Below are 23,118 nucleotides of genomic sequence, written 5' to 3' on the forward strand. Positions count from 1 at the left end.
GACCAAGTGGTCGCCTTACAGATTTGGTCGATGGAGACGTCAGCTCTCTCCACCCAGGACGTTGCCATGGCCCTCGTGGAGTGGGCTTTTAGGCCCTCTGGAACAGCCCTGCCTGCACTACTATATGCTAACATGATGGCATCTCTCACCCATCTAGCTATAGTCTGCTTAGAGGCTTTAAGGCCTTTTCTTGCCCCCTGGTATGAGACAAATAAGGCCCTCTGTTTTCTCCAAGGTCTTGTCATGTCTAAATACTGTAGGATACATCTCCTAACGTCTAAGCAATGAAGTCTCTCCTCCTTCTGTTTACCGGGGTTAGGACAAAAAGATGGTAGGACTATCTCCTCAGCCCTGTGGAATTTCGACACTACCTTAGGGAGGTATGCTGGGTCTAATTTTAACACAACTCTATTGTCCATGACCTGAGTGTATTGCGGGTCTGCTGATAGTGCGTGTAAGTCCCCAACCGTACGGGCCGATGTGAGTGCCACTAATAAAGCTGTCTTTAAAGTTAACACTTTATCTGATGTTGCGTTTAGTGGTTCAAATGGACTTTCTGTCAGAGATGATAGAACTAAATTTAGATCCCAGGGAGGAGGCATAGGAGACGGGACAGAGTCAGCTCTAGTACAGGCCCGGATAAATCTGGCCACCCATCTATTGTTTGCCAGGTCATAGTTGAATAAGTCTGCCAGGGCTGAAACGTGAACTTTGAGCGTGCTGACAGCTAACCCCAACTCTAAGCCCTTCTGCAGAAACTCCAGTACTGCCCCTATCAGTACTTCTCCCTCCTGTATCAGGCCTGAGGTAGATAAAAATTTTCTCCATATCCTTCCATAAATTTTTGTAGTCACTGGTTTTCTGCTACTGAGTAAGGTGGATATTAACCCCGCTGAGAAACCTTTTTTCTCTAACAGTGACCTTTCAAATTCCAGGCTGTCAAATACAGCCTGGACTTCGGAGGGTAATTGAAGGGACCCTGTGTTAGCAGGTCGTGGTCCTCTGGGAGCACCCATGGGTCCGCCACCGACATCACTCTCAGCCAGTAGAACCACGGTCTTTTCGGCCAAAAGGGAGCTATCATAATTACTCTGGCTTGGTCCTCCCTGATCTTCCTCAGAACTGCTGGAATGAGGCACACTGGAGGGAAGGCATACATGAGACCTGGTGTCCACTTTATCCTGAAGGCGTCTACTGCCAACGGCCAGTCTGCTGGACTTAGGGAGCAGAATTTTTGAACCTTCTTGTTGGTTTTTGAGGCGAAGAGATCTATGATGGGTTTCCCCCACATATGCACAATCCGTTGAAAAATGGACTATCTTAGGCGCCATTCTCCTTGCCTCAGGTGGTTCCTGCTCAGAAAGTCTGCCTTCAGGTTGTCTACACCTCGAATATGCAGGGCCGATGATGAAAAGAACTGGTGTTCTGCTAGATTCATGATCCTTTTTGCTATTCGCATCAGGGACCGAGAACGGGTGCCCCCCTGGTGGTTCACATATACGACTGCTGTACGGTTGTCTGATAGGACTCTCACATGATGTCCTCTTAGGTGTGTCAACAATCCCTCCAGCGCTCTTTCGATGGCTAGTAGCTCCCACTCGTTTGAGGATAATTTCTTTCCTCCTGGAGCCAGGGATCCTGGAGCCACCGTGTGTCTAGATGGGCTCCCCAGCCCCATGGACTGGCGTCCGTTGTGACTACTCTGGAGGCTGTGTATGTCCAGGGCACTCCTCTTGGAGAGGACTCTATCTGTAACCACCACTTGAGTGACTGGAGTACAGGGTCCGGGAGGGTGAGCTTCTGCTCTAACTGCCCCTAAAATCTAAGGTCGTTTTGTAGAACACACCACTGAAGTTCTCTTGTGTGAAACTGTGCCCATTTTACTGCTGGTATGCAGGAAGTTAGGGACCCCAACCCTGACATGGCCCTTCTCAGAGTTTTTTTTTTTTTTTTTAATGTTGCCATGATTAGATTTTTGATCTTCTCTTCTTTCTCCTCTGGGAGGCGACACTCCTGTACCACCGAGTCCAATGTTAGGCCCAAAAAATTTTGGATCATTGCTGGTACCAGTTTAGATTTTTTGAGGTTCAGTTGCCAACCCAGGGTCTGTAGTGTCTCCATCACTATTTTGACTTGTTCTTGACAGTGAGAGAAATTTCTTCCCACTATCAAGAAGTCGTCCAGATATGGTATCACCAGAGTGTCTTTTTCCCTGAGATGGGATGTGACCTCTGCAATTAATTTTGTGAAGACTCGGGGAGCTATCGCTACACCAAAGGGAAGAGCCCTGTATTGAAAGTGACGCCACTGAGACCTTATCTGAACCGCCACTCTGAGATATTTGCGGTCTTGTTGCCGGATCGTGACATGATAGTAAGCATCCTTGAGATCCAGGACTGCCATGCAGCACTGAGGATAAAGGAGCTTCACCACTGACCTTATCGCTTCCATCTTGAATGATGGAACTATCAGATATTTGTTCAGGCCTTTCAAATTTATAATCGTCCTCCAGGAATTGTCTGGCTTTTTTATAAGAAATAGGGGGGAGTAAAAACATTCCTTCTCTTTTTCCGGAATTTCTTCCAGGACCTGTTTTTCTAGAAGTGATAATACTTCTCCTTCCAGACTTTCTTGTTTTTCTTGAGATGACTGTACTGGAGTCTGCATGTATCTTCGTGGCGGCCAGTGGTGAAATCTTAATTCCAGACCCGACCCTACTATTTGTCGGATCCAGGTACTGGATGAGATCCTCTCCCAGGCTGGGAGGAAGTGAGAGAGCCTTCCCCCCACCTGAGAAGGACCGTCACAGGGAGGGTTTTTTGGTGTCTTTGGAGGGCTTGCCGAAATAGAAGCCTCTCCCACCTCTGGCTCGCTTGTCAGAATTGTTTCTGTCTCGATCCCTGTACTGCTGTCTTCTGAATTTTCGGCCCTTCTGAAAGGAGCTCCAAAAGGCCTGAAATGGCTGTTTTGGGAAATTCTTCTTTTTGTCGCCGGCTTTCTCCCACACGTCATCCAATGGCGGTCCAAACAGGAAATTTCCCTCACATGGCAGAGAGCAGAGTTTCATCTTTGCCTGAGTGTCCCCCGGCCAGCATTTGAGCATACTGCCCGGCGTCCTACATTGGTTAAGGCCGCTGACTTTGCTGCTAGCCTGGCTGAATCTCCTGAAGCCTCAGCAAGAAAGAATGCCGCTGCTCTGATGGCCAGTAATGCTTCCAGAATAGATTCCTCTCTTTGCTCTAGCTGGTCTTCCAGGTTTTCCACCCATATTTTCAGGGACCTAGCCACAAAAGTGGCCGTGATGGCGGGCCTTAGTGCCCCAGCCGAGACCTCCCAGGCCATCTTAAGACAATTGAGTGTCTTTCAGTCCAGAGGTTCTTTTAGAGAACCTAAATCCTCAAAGGGTAGGGAGGATTTCCTGGCGAGTTTTGTTATCACTACATCAATTTTTGGAGCTCTATCCCAGGATGAGGATGCCTCTTCCTCAAAGGGGTACCTCCTTTTTAGGGAATTGATTATCTGGGACTTCTCTGGATTTTCCCATTCCCGTTTTATGAGTCCTTCCAGTTGTTCATTAATAGGGAAGGCTCTACGTTTTTTTCTTTTGTAGTCCACTAAACATGAGTTCCTGAGCTGTCTTTTTTGCTCGCTCATCTACCAGCTATCCGTATCCGCTGATTGTAATGCCCTCACTGATTTGCAAACCTCTGTTTGAATTAGGGATCTCAGACTGTCAGAGAAAGAGGGTGTCTCTTCCGATACTGTCTTGTTAATACAATCCTGGCACAATCTTTTATTCCAGGATGCTCCTAAGGGACTATTGCATAAAGGACATTCTTTATTTTTATTTTTTTTTTCCCTACTCTTCTTAGGGACCTCCTATACTCCACCCCACCAATGTATGTAAAATAGGGGAGAGAGGAGACAAGAGGGAGAGAAAGAGAACAGACATTAGAGTGTTGGACTTTCTCGAAGTTCACTCACCACTAGGACGCTTCACAGAACGGACACCGGATCTGGAGGCTGACTGGTCTTCTCACTGTCTCCCAAAGAGACTAGGGACCCCTCCTTTTTGCGGCGACGATCCGTCCGTGTGCTGCCCGAGTGGCTCCCACTGCTGCTGCAGCGTGTCTGGCTCTTCTCCTCTGAGCGCAACTGCCTCTCCTTCGCCTCCTGGTGCAGCTGCAAGTGCTCTGGCGAAGGGCTCTCCATTTTATAAACTGCTTAACTGCTGCTGTTTTGTGATGAGAGCAGTCACATCTAACCAAATAATGGTGTGGTGACGCCTGCCAGCACTTCCTGTTGCCTATAAATAGCAGCACTCTATTTTTTTTTTTTTTTAAATTAATTGGTACACCTGGTTGATCCTGCACCTGCCAGCCACTTGCACTTCCTGGTTATGCCCCCACGCCTGCGCACTATAGCTGGCCTATGTGCACACCCGGCAATCACATCCGGTGCGTGCTCTCCTCCGGTGCCCCCGCCCCCTTCGGTTGCATGCGCGCTCTCTTCCAGTGCCCATGCTCCCTTCAGGCGTAAGCACGGCTGAAGCACGCACCAGGCGATGCGCGTTCCCCTGACCCGTGCACCCTTCACTTCCGGTGCGCATCAGGGGTCACTTCCGGTATGCGCCTGGAATGCTTCCCGTGCGTACTTGCGGTCTGTTCTCAGTGTTCCGACGCCATGGACCTCCCGAGCAGCTCTCTTATAGCGCAGTTTGTCAGCCATACCTTGCACTGCCACCACTGTTTCAGTGTACCGTATCAGAGAGACCCGCTGTCGCTCGTCAAACCTGCCGACTGGTCTTACCGGGAGAAGCAACTGCACTACCACCACTGACAACGGGTACTGGATCGGAGAGCCCCGCTATCGCCCGTCATACCTGTAGTCCAGCCTTACCAGGTGAAGCATCTCCACTGCCACCACTGAAATCAGGTAATTCCTCATCAGGGCCGTTTCTGTAGTGCCTGTCTCAACAGGGAGGGTACCCACATAGCCTCCATGGAGCTTTAATTCTGCCTTGACACCGATGTGTCTCACAGGCTGCATGGCCACTATATGTCGACAGGGAGGGAGCACGGAAAGTTGCCTCCGTGGACTTCTATGGGGCAAGTTTTGGTCATCTTGGAGGGTACACGAACCATGGTCTCCGAGGCATCATTACTTCACCCGGGCAACTGCCTCACGGGCTGTGGCCATGCACTCGCTCAGGGGGGGACATAGGAATATATGGCCCCCGAGGCGACTACCGGTACCTGGTGACGGGTGTAGCAGACCAGTGCCTGCCAGTAATCACCCGACCCAGGCCCAGGCATCCTCTTCTTTCTTCTTTCTTCCAGAATCTTCAAGAGCTTTTCATCTTGAGGGTTCCCCATCGAGGACAGGAAACCAACTGATGCAGAGAGAGGAGCTGCCCCTTTTATCTTGAAGGTTTCCTGTCCTCGCTGGGCGGATCCCCTCTCTCGTGGTGCCGTCACGTAGAATGGAAAAAATTATTTTTGCATCGCTTTATTCTGCGAGCTATAACTTTTTTATGTTTTTGCTGATGATGCTGTGTGGCAGCTCGTTTTTTGCGGGACAAGATGACGTTTTCAGCAGTACCATGGATATTTATATGCGTCTTTTTGATCACGCGTTATTACACTTTTTGTTTGGCGGTATGATAATAAATCATTATTTTTTGCTTCGTTTTTTATTTTTATTTTTTAAGGGGTTCGCTAAAGGGGTTAACTAATGGGACAGTTTTATAGGGCGGGTCGTTACGGACGCGGCGATACCTAATATGTGTACTTTTATTGTTTTGGGTTTTTTTTATTTTCAAAAAATGAATTTATTGGGGAATATTTTTTTTTTTTTTACTAATTTATTTGGCGATTTTTTTAAAATTATTTTTACACTTTTTTTTATTTTTTTTTTACTTTATTACATAGTCCCAGGTGGGACATCACTGTCCTGTGACAGATTGCTGATCTGTCACATCACAGATCACTGTGACAGATCAGCAATCTGTCACAGGCATTGAAGAAGACTTCCTCTTGCCTGTGCTTTGCAGGCACTGAGGAAGCCAGCTTCCTGCAGGCCCCCGAAGGCCCCCGTCACCATCTTGGATTCGGGGGCCTGGAGGAAAGGAGTCCCCCGCAGCAGCGCTGCACATTGCGCTGCCGTGGGGGGCTCAGGGAAGCACGGAGGGAGTCCCCTCCCTGCCGATGCTTCCCTTTAACTCCTGGTACGCCGCGATCGTGTTTGATCACGGTGTGCAAGGGGTTAACGTGTCGGGGCGGTCCGTGACCGCCCCTGACACATAGTGCCGGGTGTCAGCTGTGATAATCAGCTGACACCCGGTTGCGATCAGCAGCGCTCACCACGTGGGCGCCGCTGATCGCTGTAGACGTACTATCCCGTCCATGGGCATAGGGGCCCGGGTCCCATGGATGGGATAGTACGTCTCATGTCAGGAAGGGGTTAAAGCAATATGCACACGTTCAGTATTTGGTCAGTATTTTGCCTCAGTATTTATAAGCCAAAAGCAGGGGAACAATCAGAGGAAAAGTAAAATAGAAACACGTCACCCCTTCTGTATTTATCACCAACGTGTGAACAGGGCCTAAAGGTACTGTCACACTTAGCGATGTACCAGCGATCCCGACCAGCGATATGACGCGGTCAGGATCGCTGGTACATCGCTAAGTGGTCGCTAGTGAGCTGCCACACAGGCAGATCTCACCAGCGACATTGCTGGGGACGGGGATCGCTACTTACCTGTCACACCAGGCGATCCTGCGTCCTCCCGCCCGGCTCCACGCGTCGCTTGTCGTCACAGCAGGAAGCGCCGCAGGAAGCTGACGACGAGAAACAGTCCAGCCTGTTTTCGCGCGATCAGCGATAACCAGCGGGGGAGCGGGTTGTAAGTAAGTATCACACACAGCGATATCGCTAGCAATATCGCTATAACGTCACAAGTTATAGCGATATTGCTAGCGATATCTCTTAGTGTGACATGGCCTTAAGGCTAAAATGTTCAAAATGATGCAGCGCTCCTTAATCTTGTCAATGCTTCGTGAAAAGTAACGGAGAGTGCTCCGCCTCGACATTTCTTCCAAGACAACCGACTACATGTAAACACCTAAAACCGGATTAATTCCACTATCACTATTGAGCCAGCAGGCTGACACTTATAACAAATGGAGGAAAGATTACCCAACAGTATCACAGCAGAACACAATAGTGTAGCACCACAATCACCCACTAATCATTACCTGAGTTTGCAAACAGATATGATTACAGAAAGCAGCTTCAGGAAACACAAGAGCATCCAGCAGGGAGAGAGAACAAGCCCCACATTTCCCACTTTCAGCGCTCATTAGGATGAAGAATGACAATGTCAGGAAATCTGACATCCTGCTTTTATCATTTCTCTTTTTACTCTCTAACTCTATAGCAGCAAGGCTTGGGGTATTTTTAATATCTCTTACAGGTGGTAAGCATACTGATCTGGAGTTCAGATGATTGCCCAGCACACTAAACTTTAATTTCTGCATATTTGATAAATGCATGGCTACGATCACTGATATTCGCACTGCACCTAAGGAAATCTACAGCGTGATTTCTGATTGTAGGAGTTGAACTATATCTCAAAATAGTTAAAGAAACCAATTCAGTCTGTGTGGATAAAACTGGCCACAGCTTCAGCATTCAGCCTTGGTGTGATGGCTCAATCTCAGCCTACCTGTAACATTTTAAGGCTGTGTGCCCATGATGAGTGTTCGACGCAGCGAATTGTCGCATCATCAAAATTGCAGCGTCTTACAGTAACAGCGAAGTGGATGGGATTTGCAGAAATATCATGCACGCTGTTTTTTACTACTTTTAAAAATCACCTGCGGAGCGGATCATGATTTTTTTTGCTGCCTAATATGATAGCAGCAGAGACACTGATTCCGGTGATTTGTCGCTGACTGTGCTGCTGCTGTAGATTTGAAAAAATCATCATTTTATCAACAGGAGATTATCACTATAGGGCTTGAAACCTGCTGTCATTTTAGTCCTCCATATTACTCTGTATAATCACACCCCTGTAAGGGTCAGGGCAGGGCTGAGGGAGATGTGGCGGTGATGCGGTGGTACTGCTGCTGATAGGCGGGAGAGGTGTGCTGGTCCAACAGAACTGGGGGGTGACCCACTTCTTAGTGCAAACAGACTGGAGGCTGAGACAGTACTGTAGTTCAACAGGTCTGGTTTTATTCACCAACTTTGCCGATGTCCACACTTTAATACAGGACTGTTCACTTTTCCTCCTCACACAGACCCGGGTACCTTAGATGCCTCGGTGACACTGTAGTGGTGTTCTCTGCGGTTCTCCTCACTGTGGCTGTCCTAGACACTTCCACCACAGCGCTTCCCCATTCACAGTACACCGGTACCTATTCCGTTCAGACTGCCTCCATCTGATGCTCCTGTTTTTCTGGGTCACCCCCCATGACCGTCTCTAATGTCTGGTGCTCTCTGAGGGCTCTCCACTGCGCAGCAGACCCTCCTTTTTAGTGAACTCCCCTGGTGACTGACCCTTCCGGAAGCTTCCCTCAGCCTTTATACTGCCAACCTAGGTAGCCCAGCCCACCGTCACCTGACAGTCACCTTTGACCAATGAGAGTGACCTTGACCTATGGCAGTTACATAACTACTTTCTCCTGTGCTCCCCACTGCCCTCTAATGGTCACTCTCATTACGGCACCCTTTTCTCCTCATCTCTGTGTTTCTACTCCTACATTGAGCTATTCCCTCTGCCTCTCACCACAGGCAGATCCCTACGTCAGGTCAACCTCCCCACACCCCCACCACTGATTGGCAGCTTTCTTGCTATGCACAGTGCTCTCAGAAAGCTGTCAATTAGTGATGTCGGTGCTATATAGAGCTCAGCATTAGAGAACTGGTAGATCTGCAGCAGAGAAAACTATGATTTTATCAAAACAACAAGAAGCAGTCCAAAACGCGATACACTGATGGAATCTGGGTCTTTGTGTCCACATTATCCTAGTTTCAGATCGAGTATCAACAACCAGGTCACAAATTCCGTTTAAGGAAGTAAGATTTTCTATGAGCGGTAACCTTATAGATCATCTCATTTAAAAAATGGAAGGGCAATATTTACCATATCCATCTAATCCATCTAGCGCATGTATAATTCTCTTGTGCATTTTATAGAAAGCCTGCAATGAGGACATGTAAGGTTGTGTGTCTTTACGAAACATGAAAAAAGATCATGGTAAACACCTAGATATAATCAAAGTAAGTCAGCCCTTTTATGAGGAGTTCATTCATCTTATTTTGCAAGGCTGAATACTCTTGTCTGCTCATCTGATGCCAATGTGTACTGTAAACCATTATAGAAGCTAGCTGCACATTATAAATCAATAGTCACCATTAGCGCGTCCTATCTTTCCTATTACGATACATGAACCCATCAACGCAAGAGGAAAAAGCAAAACTCGTCTGCTGCAATAAACAACATAGTGACAATGTCTAGGCAAAGTGACCACAAGTCACACAAGAGACACGTCAAGTCTTATTGACAGCTGAGGTTCCCTTTTCTTCGTGCAATAGAATAGTTTAGGGAACAAAAGCAAAACCTTAATACATCTTTTTAAAGCAGTTATCCAAGTCTTTAAAACTGGTGGCCTATTATGAAGATATTATATTTATTTGAGCACTACGTCTTCTTCATCATTTACACTGGAATATGAGGGAGAAGCTGCAATGCCCAGTACACGTTTGCTAAAAGGTAGGGCACTTGCAGTATGGACGACTGTAAGCAATTAAAGGCAAACAGTGCTTTGGTACCCTTTAAAACAACAGAGGATGCGAAGAGTTAGAGTCTAATCTAATAATATTTGGCTACTTTGAGCTTAATCTGTGGATAGGCTACGAATTCTAACATTGTGGAAAAGTCCAGTTCTGCTTATCTGATGATATCTCTAATATTAAAAAATAAATATTCTGGAACCTGAACAAATTAACTAATGGGATACCATTATAAGTCAAAGAGTGTCTGTTGCAGGGTTGTCAACTTGATTTTTTTTCCTGGACAAATTGTCCAAAACTAACAAAGAGCCAATGTTTTTTACAGACATATTGGAAAACCATAATAAATCATTAAAATTGTAAGTTCAACATGTCAACAGCAAATAATACATCACAATCTAAATTATTGTGTAAATTGGATAAGTCTCATAAAGATGTAATTTTTTGTTTTTCAAATAAACTCATAATTGTGTGCGCTACCTGCCATGACTTTATTAATACTGGGGCATCGGAAATGATATACTTACTGTGACAAGAGTGTCGAGTCCCCCTGGAAGACCTAGAGTTAGACGATTGCATCAGGTAATGAATCGCATGTCTTCTTTAGAGATGGACTGATTTGTGCTCCATATTAAATGGATTTCGTTTCCTCTGGTTCTGAATAGGTTAACAACCGAAACATGCAGCTTCTATTTCAGCTGCTTGTGGTCTGGTCATTACCTCCTCCTATAAAAACTGTTCAGACCTTCTTGTCCCTCCAAGTGAAAGATTCATCTTCCTGTGCTGTGTGCTAAAGCTAAGTGGTTGAAGTAGAGTAGTTGTAGTAGTGTTCCCTGGTTTGCTGTAGCACGTGTATGTTTATTTCCCGGTCCCTGTTCCCATTTAGTTTATTCCTCCTTGTCCCTATCCTACTCCCTATTGTTGATTAGTGCTTTTGTATCATAAAGGTTTTTTGATATCCCTGTTTTGTCTTTGTGTGTTGTTTACCTTACATTTCTGTCCCATGCCTCATGGTGTGGGGCGGAGACAGATCGGGGTTTAACAGGAGCATAGAAAGGTAAGGCCTCTCTACCTTCAAGAGTACCCTCAGGAGAGGGATAGTTAAGATCACAGTTCTAGGGACAGTTTGAGGCCTCCCTTCCTTACCAAAGACTGTATCAGCATAACACTTAGGCTGTGTTCACATGTTGCGTTTTTGTTCACGTTTTTACCAAATATAACGCTTAAAAACGCTTAAAAGAAGCTTCCCATTCATCTTGATAAATTTCGCAATTTCTGTGCATATTGATGTGTTTTTTCCGCAAAAAAAACGCATCACAGAAAAAAACGTAGCATGCTCATTAATTTCGCGGAAAATTCCACATTTCTTGCTATTTTCTATGTCTTGGGACAAGCGGAAAAAACGCATAAAAAACACGCGTTTTTTGCGCAGAAAACACTCGGAAAAAATGTGTGTTTTCTGGGAAGGAGTCCTGTTTTCATGCAGAAATTTTCTGCATATGTGTGCACATAGCCTTACAATGTAGGGTGGGAAGAAGGAGGTCGGGAGTGCGCCTTTTCTGCATACTGGAGAACACTAGGACCAGAAGTTACAGTGACTCTCCAATGTCTCCAACAAACAAAACTGAAGTCTGTGCCCATAGATGGGTGGAACAGTGCAGGGGCGTGATGGTAGGCAGAATGCACATGCGCAGGATTTCTTGTTGCACACCTGACTTAACAGACACACAGTGATGAGAGGGGATGAGAAATATAGTATGAGGTCAGGATCACACATGCGAGGAATACGGCCGAGTCTCGCATGTTAATACCTGGCACTGTGAAGAGATATGTGGCTGATACAGAGCACAAATGGCTTTGTTTAGATAAAGGCATAGTGAGAAAGTTTTTTGCCAGACAAATTAATTGGTTTAAGAGAGTCAAAGTCTAGGATCCTCCAGAGGCTTGCAGTTGTCTATAAACCTACTATTTTGGCCACCCTGAAACAGTGCTCACAAGCAGGAATGGTTCAAGTGGGAACAGACATACATTGAGACAAAATTTAAAATAGTCTTGCTTACTGATGAGCACCATGCAACCCTGCTTGGTCAAAGTGGATGGAGTAGTGGATGATTGCTGGATGGCCATCATGTCTTAGCAACAAGACTGCGACATAAACAAGGAGGTGGTAAAGTCATGTTTTGTGCAGGACTCATGGGGAGAGAGCTGGTAAGCCCCTTTAGGATACCCAAAGGTGTTAAAACGACCTCTGCAAAGCACCGTATATACTCGAGTATAAGCCGACCCGGGTGTAAGGCGAGGCCCCTAATTTTTTCCACAAAAAACTGAGAAAACTTATTATTATTATTATTATTATGCATTTATATAGCGCCATTTATTCCATGGCGCTTTACATGTGAAAAGGGGAAATATAGACAAGTATAGTAAACATGTGTAAGACAAGGGACAAGACAAGGGACACACAAGTACATAAGGAGAGGGGACCCTGCCCATGCTTCCCCCAGAGTATGAGGGAAGCACGGGAGAAGTATTGTATGCGGTTGTGGGAAGAAGAGATAAGGGAGGCGTAGAGAAGGAGATCTTGAGATGTTCGAAGGTTTCGTGCGGGTAGGTATCTAGGGACCATGTCACAGATGTATGGAGGAGACAGGTTGTGGATGGCTTTGTATGTCATGGTTAGGGTTTTGAATTGGAGCCTCTGGGCGATAGAAGCCAGTGAAGGGCCTGGCATAGGGGGGAGGCTGGGGAATAGCGGGGAGACAGGTGGATTAGTCGGGCAGCAGAGTGTAGGATGGACTGAAGCGGAGCCAGAGTGCTAGAGGGGAGGCCAGAGAGTAGGAGGTTGCAGTAGTCGAGACGGGAGATGATAAGAGCATGCACTAGTGTTTTTGTGGTTTCATGGTTGAGGAATGAGCGGATCCGGGAAATACTTTTGAGTTTGAGGCGGCAGGAGGAGGCGAGGGCTTGGATATGTGGTTTGAAAGAGAGCGCAGAGTCGAGGATCACCACAAGGCACCGAGCGTGCGGGACTGGGGAAAGAGAGCAGCTGTTGACATTGATGGACAGGTCTGGTGGAGGGGTAGACTGAGATGGGGGAAAGATGATGAATTCTGTTTTGTCCATGTTCAGTTTGAGAAAGCGAGCAGAAAAGAAGGCTGAGATAGCAGACAGACATTGTGGGATTTCAGTCAGTAAGGAGGCGAGGTCGGGTCCAGATAGGTAGATCTGCGTGTCATTGGCATAGAGGTGATACTGCAAACCGTTGGATTCTATGAGCTGTCCCAAGCCGAAGGTATAGATGGAGAATAGTAGGGGTCCTAGGACAGAGCCTTGGGGAACACCGACAGACAGGGGGCGAGGTGAGGAGGTGGTGTGTGAGAAGGAGACATATATGTTCGGTCTGTTAGGTATGATGAGATCCAGGATAGGGCCAGGTCTGTGATGCCAAGAGATGAGAGAGTCTGTAGCAGGAGGGAATGGTCTACAGTGTCGAAGGCAGAGGACAGGTCCAGGAGAAGGAGGACAGAGTAGTGTCGCTTGCTCTTGGCGGTTAGTAAGTCGTTAGTGAATTTAGTTAGGGCAGTTTCAGTTGAGTGATGCGGTCAGAAGCCAGATTGTAACCGGTCAAAGAGGGAACAGGAGGAGAGGTGGGAGGACAGTTCAAGATATACATGCTGTTCCAGTAGTTTTGAGGCGTAAGAGATATTGGGCGATAGTTAGACACAGAGGATTGGTCATGGGAGGGCTTTTTGAGGATGGATGTGATTGAGGCATGTTTGAAGGATGAGGGAAAGACACCATTTGTAAGTAAAAGGTGTGTTAGAGATGGGATGAGGACTGTGGCCAAGTTAGGGATGAGGTGAGATGGGAGTGGGTCGAGGGCACAAGTGGTGAGGTGTGATCTTGACAGAAGGGTGGAAAGCTGATCTTCTGTCATGGTGGAGAAGCTGGCTTTTGCAGAACAGGGCTGAGCGGCTAAGAGGGGCATTGAGGGCTGCGGGCCAAAGTTTTGTCTGATCGTGTCGATCTTCTGCTTAAAGAAGGAGGCAAAGTCTTCGGCAGAAATGAGAGGAGGGGGAGGAGGTGCTGTGGGACGGAGTAGAGAATTGAAAGTGTTGAAGAGCTGTTTAGGATTGTGAGACAGGGAGGATATGAGAGATGTGAAGTAAGTTTGTTTGTTATTGACTCGAGTATAAGCCTAGGGTGGAAAATGCAGCAGCTACTGGTAAATTTCAAAACTAAAACTAGATACTAATAAAAGTAAAATTAATTGAGACATAGTAACATAGTTAGTAAGGCCGAAAAAAGACATTAGTCCATCCAGTTCAGCCTATAAAATTCAGTCAAAATAAATCCCCAGATCTAAGTCCGTCTAAAGAACCTAACAATAACTGTAAGATACAATATTGTTACGCTCCAGGAAGACATCCAGGCCTCTCTTGAACTCTTCGACTGACTTTGCCATCACCACCTCCTCAGGCAGGGAATTCCAGATTCTCACTGCCCTAACAGTAAAGAATCCTCTTCTATGTTGGTGGAAAAACCTTTTCTCCTCCAGACGCAGAGAATGCCCCCTTGTGACCATCACATTCCTTGGTATAAACAGATCCTCGGAGAGATATTTGTATTGTCCCCTTATATACTTATACATGGTTATTAGATCGCCCCTCAGTCGTCTTTTTTCTAGACTAAATAATCCTAATTTTGCTAATCTCTCTGGGTATTGTAGTTCCCCCATCTCCTTTATTAATTTTGTTGCCCTCCTTTGTACCCACTCTAGTTCCATTATATCCTTCCTGAGCACCGGTGCCCAAAACTGTACACAGTACTCCATGTGCGGTCTAACCAGAGATTTGTACAGAGGCAGTATAATGCTCTCAACATGTGTATCCAGACCTCTTTTAATGCACCCCATGATCCTGTTTGCCTTGGCAGCCGCTGCCTGGCACTGGCTGCTCCAGGTAAGTTTATCATTAACTAGGATCCCCAAGTCCTTCTCCATGTCTGATTTACCCAGTGGTTTACCGTTCAGTGTGTAATGGTGATATTGATTCCTTCTTCCCATGTGTATAACCTTACATTTATCACTGTTAAACTGCATCTGCCACCTTTCGGCCCAAGTTCCCAACTAATCCAGATCTATCTGTAGCAGAATACTATCTTCTCTTGTATTGACTGCTTTACATAGTTTTGTATCATCTGCAAATATCGATATTTTACTGTGCAAACCTTCTACCAGATCGTTAATAAATATGCTGAAGAGAATAGGTCCCAACACCGACCCCTGTGGTACCCCACTGGTAACAGCGACCCAGTTAGAGAATATACCATTTATAACCACCCTCTGCTTTCTATCACTCACTAAGCCAGTTACTTACCCATTTACAGACATTTTCCCCCAGACCCAGCATTCTCATTTTGTGTACCCACCTCTTGTGTGGCACGGTATCAAACACTTTGGAAAAATCAAGATATACCACATCCAATGACTCACCTTGGTTGATTAGATTGGTTTGACAGGAGCGATTCTTCATAAACCCATGCTGATATGGCGTTGAACAGTTATTCTCATTGAGATAATCCAGAAAAACATCCCTCAGAAACCCTTCAATATTTTACCAATAGAGGTTAGACTTACTGGCCTATAATTTCCAGGTTCACTTTTAGAGCCCTTTTTGAATATTGGTACCACATTTGCCATGCACCAGTCTTGTGGAACAGACTCCGTCCCTATAGAGTCTCTAAATATAAGAAATAATGGTTTGTCTATTACATTACTTAGTTCTCTTAGTACTCGTGGGTGTATGCCATCCAGACCCGGAGATTTATCTATTTTAATCTTATTCAGCCGGTAATCTTATTTAGCCGGTAGGTTAAATGTTCAGTAGGTTAAATGTTTAAGTTAAATGTTTTTGAATATCCACATTGAATCAGGAGCCCCATATAATGCTCCATAAAGTTCATGATGGGCCCCCATAAGATGCGCCATAAAAAATATTCCCCATATAGTGCAGCACAAAGTTTAATAATGGCCCCATAAGATGCTCCATAGATATGTATGATACATATGCTGCTCCATAAAGGTTAATGGCCCCATAAGATGCCCCATATAATGCATAAAGGTTATGGCCCCATAAGATGCTCCATAGAATATGCCCCTTAAGCTGCTCCATAAAGGTTGATGGCCCCATAAGATGCTCCATAAAGGTTGATGGCCCCATAAGATGCTCCATAGAATATGCCCCATATGCTGTTCCATGAAGGTTATGGCCTTATAAGATGCTCCATAGAATATGCCCCATAAGCTGCTCCATATATCTTGATGGACCAATAAAGATGCTCCATAGAATATGCCCCATATGCTGCTCCATAAAGGTTATGGCCCCATAAGATGCTCCATAGAATATGCCCCATAATGCTGCTCCATATATCTTGATGGGTCCCATAAGATGCTCCATAGACTATGCCCATATGCTGCTCCATATATCTTGATGGCCCCATAAGATGCTCCATATGCTGCTCCATAAAGGTTATGGCCCCATAAGATGCTTCCATAGAATATGGCCCATATGCTGCTCTATAAAGGTGATGGCCCCATAAGATGCTACATAAATTATGCCCTGTTATGAATGGGTCACCGAGGAGGAAAACAAGACCAAGCCAAGTCACAGAAAACCAGAGAGGTTGGTAACTACGCAGATTGCAGACCCCTGATCCTAACCACACAACTAACAGCAGCCGTGGAGCGTACCTACGATGATTCTAGATGCCTCGTCACAGCCGGAGAACGAAATAAGCCTAAATCAAGAAAAGGGGAAATCTAAAACTGCCCCAGAGCAGACCCCAAAGGAATAGATAGCCCCCACACATGTATTGACGGTGAGACAAGATGAAAACACGAACACAGGTAGGAAAATAGGCTGAGCAAACAAGGGGGCCCACACTAGCTAGAAAGGACAGGGAAGGAAAGATACTGTCTGCAATTATGCCAAAAAACCCTGCAAAAATGTCCAACACTTCTGATAGCAAAAAATACCCTGAAGTCACTAGACTTCACCCACAATATCAGCACTCTGGCATATTCTGAGAACAGAGCAAAAAGAGGCCAATCTAATAAGGGACAAAAAGCAAACTGGCACATACAGTAACATAAGAAAGGAAATTCTGCACAGCCCCAGCCGGGGCTGGCTGACCACACAAAAAACTGAATAGACCAAACCAAATCAAATGTGAACATTAGCAAAGACAACTTAGCTTGAGAAGGCAGGAACTGAGCTGGAAACTAAGACCTCAGGAGGCAGGAAAAAATCACCAGCATGGGAATAGGGAGTCGGCTGTCTTAAATCCAGTCTGAGACTCCAGATGTCCAATCCTCTTCCTCATTATCAGGTGCCAGGTCTCTGTTAATTAGATCAGCTTCACTACCTCCTGCCACCACCAGAGGGAGCCCAGAAAGAGAGCTCACAACTCATCTGTCAACACAACCAGCTCCCTCACCAGAAACCAGTGGCAGACCAGAAAATGAGTTCACAACAATGCCCCATATGCTGCTCCATAAAGGATATGGCCCCATGAGATGCTCCATAGAATATGCCCCATATATCTTGATGGCCCCATAAGATGCTCCATAGAATATGCCCCATATGCTGCTCCATAAAGGTTATGGCCCCATAAGATGCTTCCATAGAATATGCCCCATATGCTGCTCCATAAAGGTTATGGCCCCATAAGATGCTACATAGATTATGCCCCATATGCTGCTGCTGTGAATTAAAAAAAAATGACTTTCACCTCTCATCGCTGTGGGCCAGGTGTCAGTGTCCTGAGCAGGCGGGGACACCGGCACGCTATGGGAGCCAGGTGCCCATGTCGCCGCTGACTCAGGGCCCGGCGCCTGCGATATTCACCTGTCTCCGTTTCACCACCATGCGCCGCTCTGCCTTCCGGGTCTCTGCAGTGACTGTTCAGGCAGAGGGCACGCACTATCTATGCCATACGTATGTCACAGCCAGAGGACGTGGAGGACAGAGCGGCACACGGCGGTGGAACGGGGACAGGTGAATATCGCATATCCTTCCCCCGTCATACTCACGACCTCCTGGCGGGTCTTTGCAGTCCCTGCTTCTCCAATGCCGGCAGCTCCTTTCAGTGTATGCGCATATTCATTACCTTAATGAGCGGTACCTTGTGACCGCTGAAACCAGGAAGAGCAGCGGTGCCGGAGACGATCTAAGAAGCAGGGGCTGTATAGACTGGGCAAGGAGAGGGTGAGTATGACCTGACAGTGCGCTCCCCCACTGACCCCCTGAGAGTGACGAGAGGGCCACTTTCAGCCTTAAAAAATGGGTTGAAATTGTCGGCTTATACTCCAGTATATATGGTTTGTAGAGTTTCTGACTGAGCTCTTTCTTCCGTTGTACAAAAAGAAGATCTATGACATCCATAGCAAAAATCCTCTACATGCATAATAATGCACGATCTCAAGCTGCAAAGAAAACTTCTAAGTCATTGGCTGTTATGGGCATAAAAGGAGAGAATAACATTGTGTGGCCACCGTCCTCCCCTGACCTCAATCCAACTGAGAACCTTGGGAGCTTCATCAATCAAAAGATCTATGAGGGCGACAGGCAGTTCACATCAAAACAGCATCTCAGTGAGGCTACTCTGACATCCTGCAAAGAAATTCAAGCAGCAACTATCCAAAAACTCACAAGTTCAATGGATGCAATAATTGTGAAGGTGATATTACAGAAGGAGTCTTATGGCAATAAGTAATTTTGCAAGGTAAGATGCTACACATTGAAAAAGCTTTTGATTCCAGAAACTGTGACCTCTTAATTCTGCAAATTCAACAAATGACCATTTTCAATTCTTTACAACCTATTAAATGTTTGGAAACTCTGCTGTGCATAATATTTTGGAAGAATGCATTTTGAGTTATCATTTTCAGGTTGTCCAATAAAATTTAATTTTTGACTATAACGGTTGATGATTTGAAAATTATACTGACTCATTAGCAACGACCATTTAGAAAAAAAATCAGAAAAATAGCATTTGCATAATAATTCGGAACACCGTGTAATACTAACAGATTAGCATAATTTACTGTACATTGTAAAATTATAGAAATAACTAACAGTTTCTTTGGCGTAAAAAAAAATCACAGGCAGATCAATTTTTTGGGTGGACAGGGATCCAATGTCTTGAAACTTCTGGACAGTTGTCAACCCTAGTTTGCTGGGATTTGCTGGAATCCCTTAATTATTGCTGACTTTGCTCCAATATGAACAAGCAACGAGTCTAAATCATTCTTACTAATTATCATGATTATAAATGAGTGCGAATAACATTTCCTTGATGAAGCTGAAAAAATACTAAAAACTGAAAAAGGAAAGAAATCAACTATACTGTAATAGTTGTGCATGACTGTTAATATTAGTTATATTAAATAGGAGTAAATGACCTACTGGTTTAAAGTAGGAGTGTATGATGTCTTGTCCTCATCAATAATAGTCACCATTAAAGTAATAAGGTTTGGCCAGAAATCCAAGTTTTTGATTGTTGGACCTTGATCTTCACGTGGAATGTCCTGTTTCTTACCCTGTAAAATATTAAAAACAACCATTGATGTGCTATATCATGAAAGGGAAAGGGCAAACTTAAACTCAGATTTACACCATCTATCTCTATGTATCTATCTCTGGTAAGCATCCAAATTCTTACCTACAGTAGTGCGAAGTAAAATGTAGAACAAGGTACTAGGTACTTCTCTTCTTCTCCCCACTACTGAAGGAAGCAATCTATTATTTCCCATGACAGGTAATTTAGAAGGTTACGGCTCACAATAATGACATGTTTCATTGACTTGGACAGGACAATTGTATCCTACTTAAAATTATCAATATTTCAAAGCTCATTTAACATAACATTGCATCCAGCTTACATACTGACTCTTAGGCCGGGATCACACATACGAGGAATATGGCCGAGTCTCGCATGTTAATATCCGGCACTGCCACTAGCACTCAGGAGCGGAGCGTGCAGCTTCATGTATTGCTATGTGTCCGCACGCTCCAATCCGAGTGTCACCAGCAGTGCGGGGTATTAACATGCGAGACTCGGCCATATTCCTCACATGTGTGATCCTGGCCTTACAGCGTGTCTGCAGCTATTATTCCATGTAGGGCTGTCCCACAGGGTGCACAATTAAACTGCAATAGTTTTTTTTCTACTATGTTCCCTACTTGCTAAAACTGATTTACAATTATGATTCTCCAGGTTATTAAGAGTTAATAGACACCAAACATGTCTTGGTTCTTTTTAATTTCAGTGGTGAAAAAAAAATCCAAAGTCGCCATTTTCCGAGACCCATAGCGTCTCTATTTTTTGTGATCTGGGGCTGGGGGAGGGCTTATTTTTTGACGTGCCAAGCTGACGCTTTTATTGATACCATTTTAGTGAAGATATAATGTTTTGATTGCCCGTTATTGTATTTTAATGTAATGTTGCGTCTACAAAAAAATTTAATTCTAGCGTTATGATTTTTTTCTCATTGCCATTTTCCCATTTTCCAATTGGATTTATTATTTTTATATATTGATAGATCGGGCATTTCTGAATGTAGCGATACCAAATATGTGAATTTTTTATGGTTTTATTTTGAATAGGGCCAAAGGGGAGCAATATAAACTTGTATATTTTTTATATTTTTAAAAACATTCTTTTTTACTTTTCCCTACTGTGTGTAGCTAAAATGATTATCTGCTATGAGGGCCACAGGGGTCTCATGCAGACTTTGGGTTGTCATGCCAACCCATCAGCGACCCGCCGTCATGTGACACGGGCACCAATGGGCAGAGTTTGTGACATGCTTTCGGCGCAGTTATGTTAAATGCCGCTGTAAGAGATTAATAGCAGCATTTAACATTTTAACAGCCACAACTGGATCGTGATTCCACCTGCGGATGTTAGAGGCTCATGTTAGCTGTTGAAATAAGCTGACATGTGCCAGAAAAGTTGCGAGTGAGAGCCACTTCCAGTTTCTTAATGGCTTTTACTGGGGATAGAATGACAATGTTTGGCTGCTAATGCAACTTAAACTGCCCTCTCAGTCTGAAAAATGAGGTGATTTTACCATATACATGTGTTCTTCATCAAGTGAACACATATGATTTGTTCACATGCTGCGATTTTGCAGTGGTAAAAATTGCAGCATTTTGCAGTACAAGCAAAGTGAATGAGTTTTCTGAAATCTCATGCACATACTGCTCATTTCTCCCTCGCAGATTTGAACCATCAAAACTTTTTTCAGATCAGCAGTATGTCGGTTCTTTCAGCATTTTTCACCCATTGAAATGAATGAGCAAAAAAACGCATCAAAAACATGCTATGGTTTTTCCGTCAACAATCTGTCTTTTGCTTCAGAAAAATCTACTGCAAACCCTCAATGTGTGGACATATCCTTATTTAATAGGAATACATTTGATATCCAAAAGAGACAGCTGTTTTTGGTGAGTGGAGCCAATAAGAGCCAGACTGCTCATCAGTAGACAGCGCATAGCAGGGGGATGGGCAATGACAAGCAACACCAGATAAACAAACAAGTTAATTTAAAGTGGTAGAGACGATACATAATTTGTAAAGTTTTGAAGAACAAACTTTTACTGATCCATGGTGGCCCTGATTTATTTTGCACTGTGACCCTCCTGAAAGCTGTTGAATATTCACACACTATGCAGTGTTTAAACATGACAAATCACCTCCTAAAACTGGTGTATAAATGAAAAATGTTAAGCTATGAGCACACGTCCGGAAATCCCACGGATTTTATGCGTTTTTGCCGTGTTTTTTCGCCGTGAAAATGCTGCAAAAACACATAAAATAAGCAACCCATTGAATTCAATGGGATTCAGCACATGATGTGCTAATGCTGCGTATTTTTCCACGGCGGAATCGCATCGCGGAAAAATACGCAGCATTCTCATTCTTTTTGCGGAATCGCGGGAATTCCGCACACATAGGAATGCATTGTTCCGCTTATGTTCCGCATGTGGCTATGCCCACCATGCGCAAAGTAAGCAGAAAATGTGCGGATGGTACCCAGGGTCTGGAGGAGAGGACATTCTCCTCCAGGCTCTGGGTACCATATCCCTTTAAAAAATAGAATTAAAAAAATCTTGTTATTCTCACCTTCCGTTGTCCCCCGCAGCGTCCCCAGGCGTCAGTGATGCACCAGGCAAGTCCCGTTCCCAGTGATGCCTTGCGACAATGATCTTTGATGACGTAGCCATCTTGCGAGACTGCTACGGTATCGCGAGACCGGTTAGTCATCTGGGGTCATTGTTGCAAGGCATCGCTGGGAATGGGACTTGCCTGGAGCATCGCTGACGCCTGGGGACGCTGCGGGGGACGCCGGAAGGTGAGAATATAACAATTTTTAAAAATTATTTTTAACTTTATATGTTTTACTACTGATGCCGCATAGGCAGCCTCAATAGTAAAAAGTTGGTCACACTCGTCAAACACTGTTTGACGAGTGTGACCAACCTGTCAATCAGTTTTCCAAGTGATGCTACAGATCGCTTGGAAAACACTAGCATTCTGCAAGCTAATTACGCTTGCAAAACGCTAGTTTTTCATGGGAAATACACTGGAATTACGCATGCAGATTTCTCACGTATTTCCCGCGGCAGGGAGTTGCGGAATTGCAGCGGAAATTTCCGCGGGAATTCCGGACATGTGCACATAGCCTTATGAAGGCGAGACCTGCCCTTCTAGATCATATAAAGGGAATCCTGCAGCAGTTTTTTGATGTGCAATCTGACAGCAGCATGAGCTAGGGGTGGAGACATTGATTCCAGGAATGTGTCACCTACTAGGCGGTGTGCTGTTGTGTCAATTCAAAAAATATTTTATCAGAAGGAGATAAATGTTTTTATCACTGCCAGACTAGCTGTTCACATGCCTCCTGATCCAACCACACACCCAGCACTGATTAGTAGCTTATGGTCAATATGCGATATACATAGAAAGCTCTTAATCATCATCTACTAAAGAATAAACTCTTATTGCTGCACATCAGTGGAATCAGAGTCTCTTTCACTACATTATCCTGCTCTCAGATGAGGTAGCAAAAACCTGCTGACAGATTCCATTAAAAATAAGGGTTTGTACTCATATAACCCCTTTAAAAAATGCCATTGAATGTATTTGGATTTACTTATAGATCTTGAACAAAGACATTTCCATAAATAGCCAAGAACAGCAGTAACCTATTTTATAGAAATGAAGAATGAAATGAGAAGATGGCAACTTTCCCAT

The 23,118-nt window shown here is 44.9% G+C and overlaps 1 protein-coding gene across 1 annotated transcript in view; it reads right to left on the reverse strand.

Annotated features, from left to right (window-relative positions):
- The window catches only part of UNC13C (unc-13 homolog C), a 1,077,413-nt gene that overhangs the window by 473,777 nt on the left and 580,518 nt on the right, over window positions 1–23,118 (reverse strand). Inside the window, exon 19 of the mRNA XM_073568403.1 lies at window positions 19,266–19,399. Within this exon, the coding sequence (XP_073424504.1) occupies window positions 19,266–19,399 (134 nt within the window). The remainder of the gene's footprint in view (window positions 1–19,265; window positions 19,400–23,118) is intronic.

This window comes from Dendrobates tinctorius, unplaced genomic scaffold, assembly GCF_039654945.1.
Source record: "Dendrobates tinctorius isolate UK_male_01 unplaced genomic scaffold, ASM3965494v1 ptg000022l, whole genome shotgun sequence".
Lineage (NCBI taxonomy): Eukaryota > Metazoa > Chordata > Amphibia > Anura > Dendrobatidae > Dendrobates > Dendrobates tinctorius.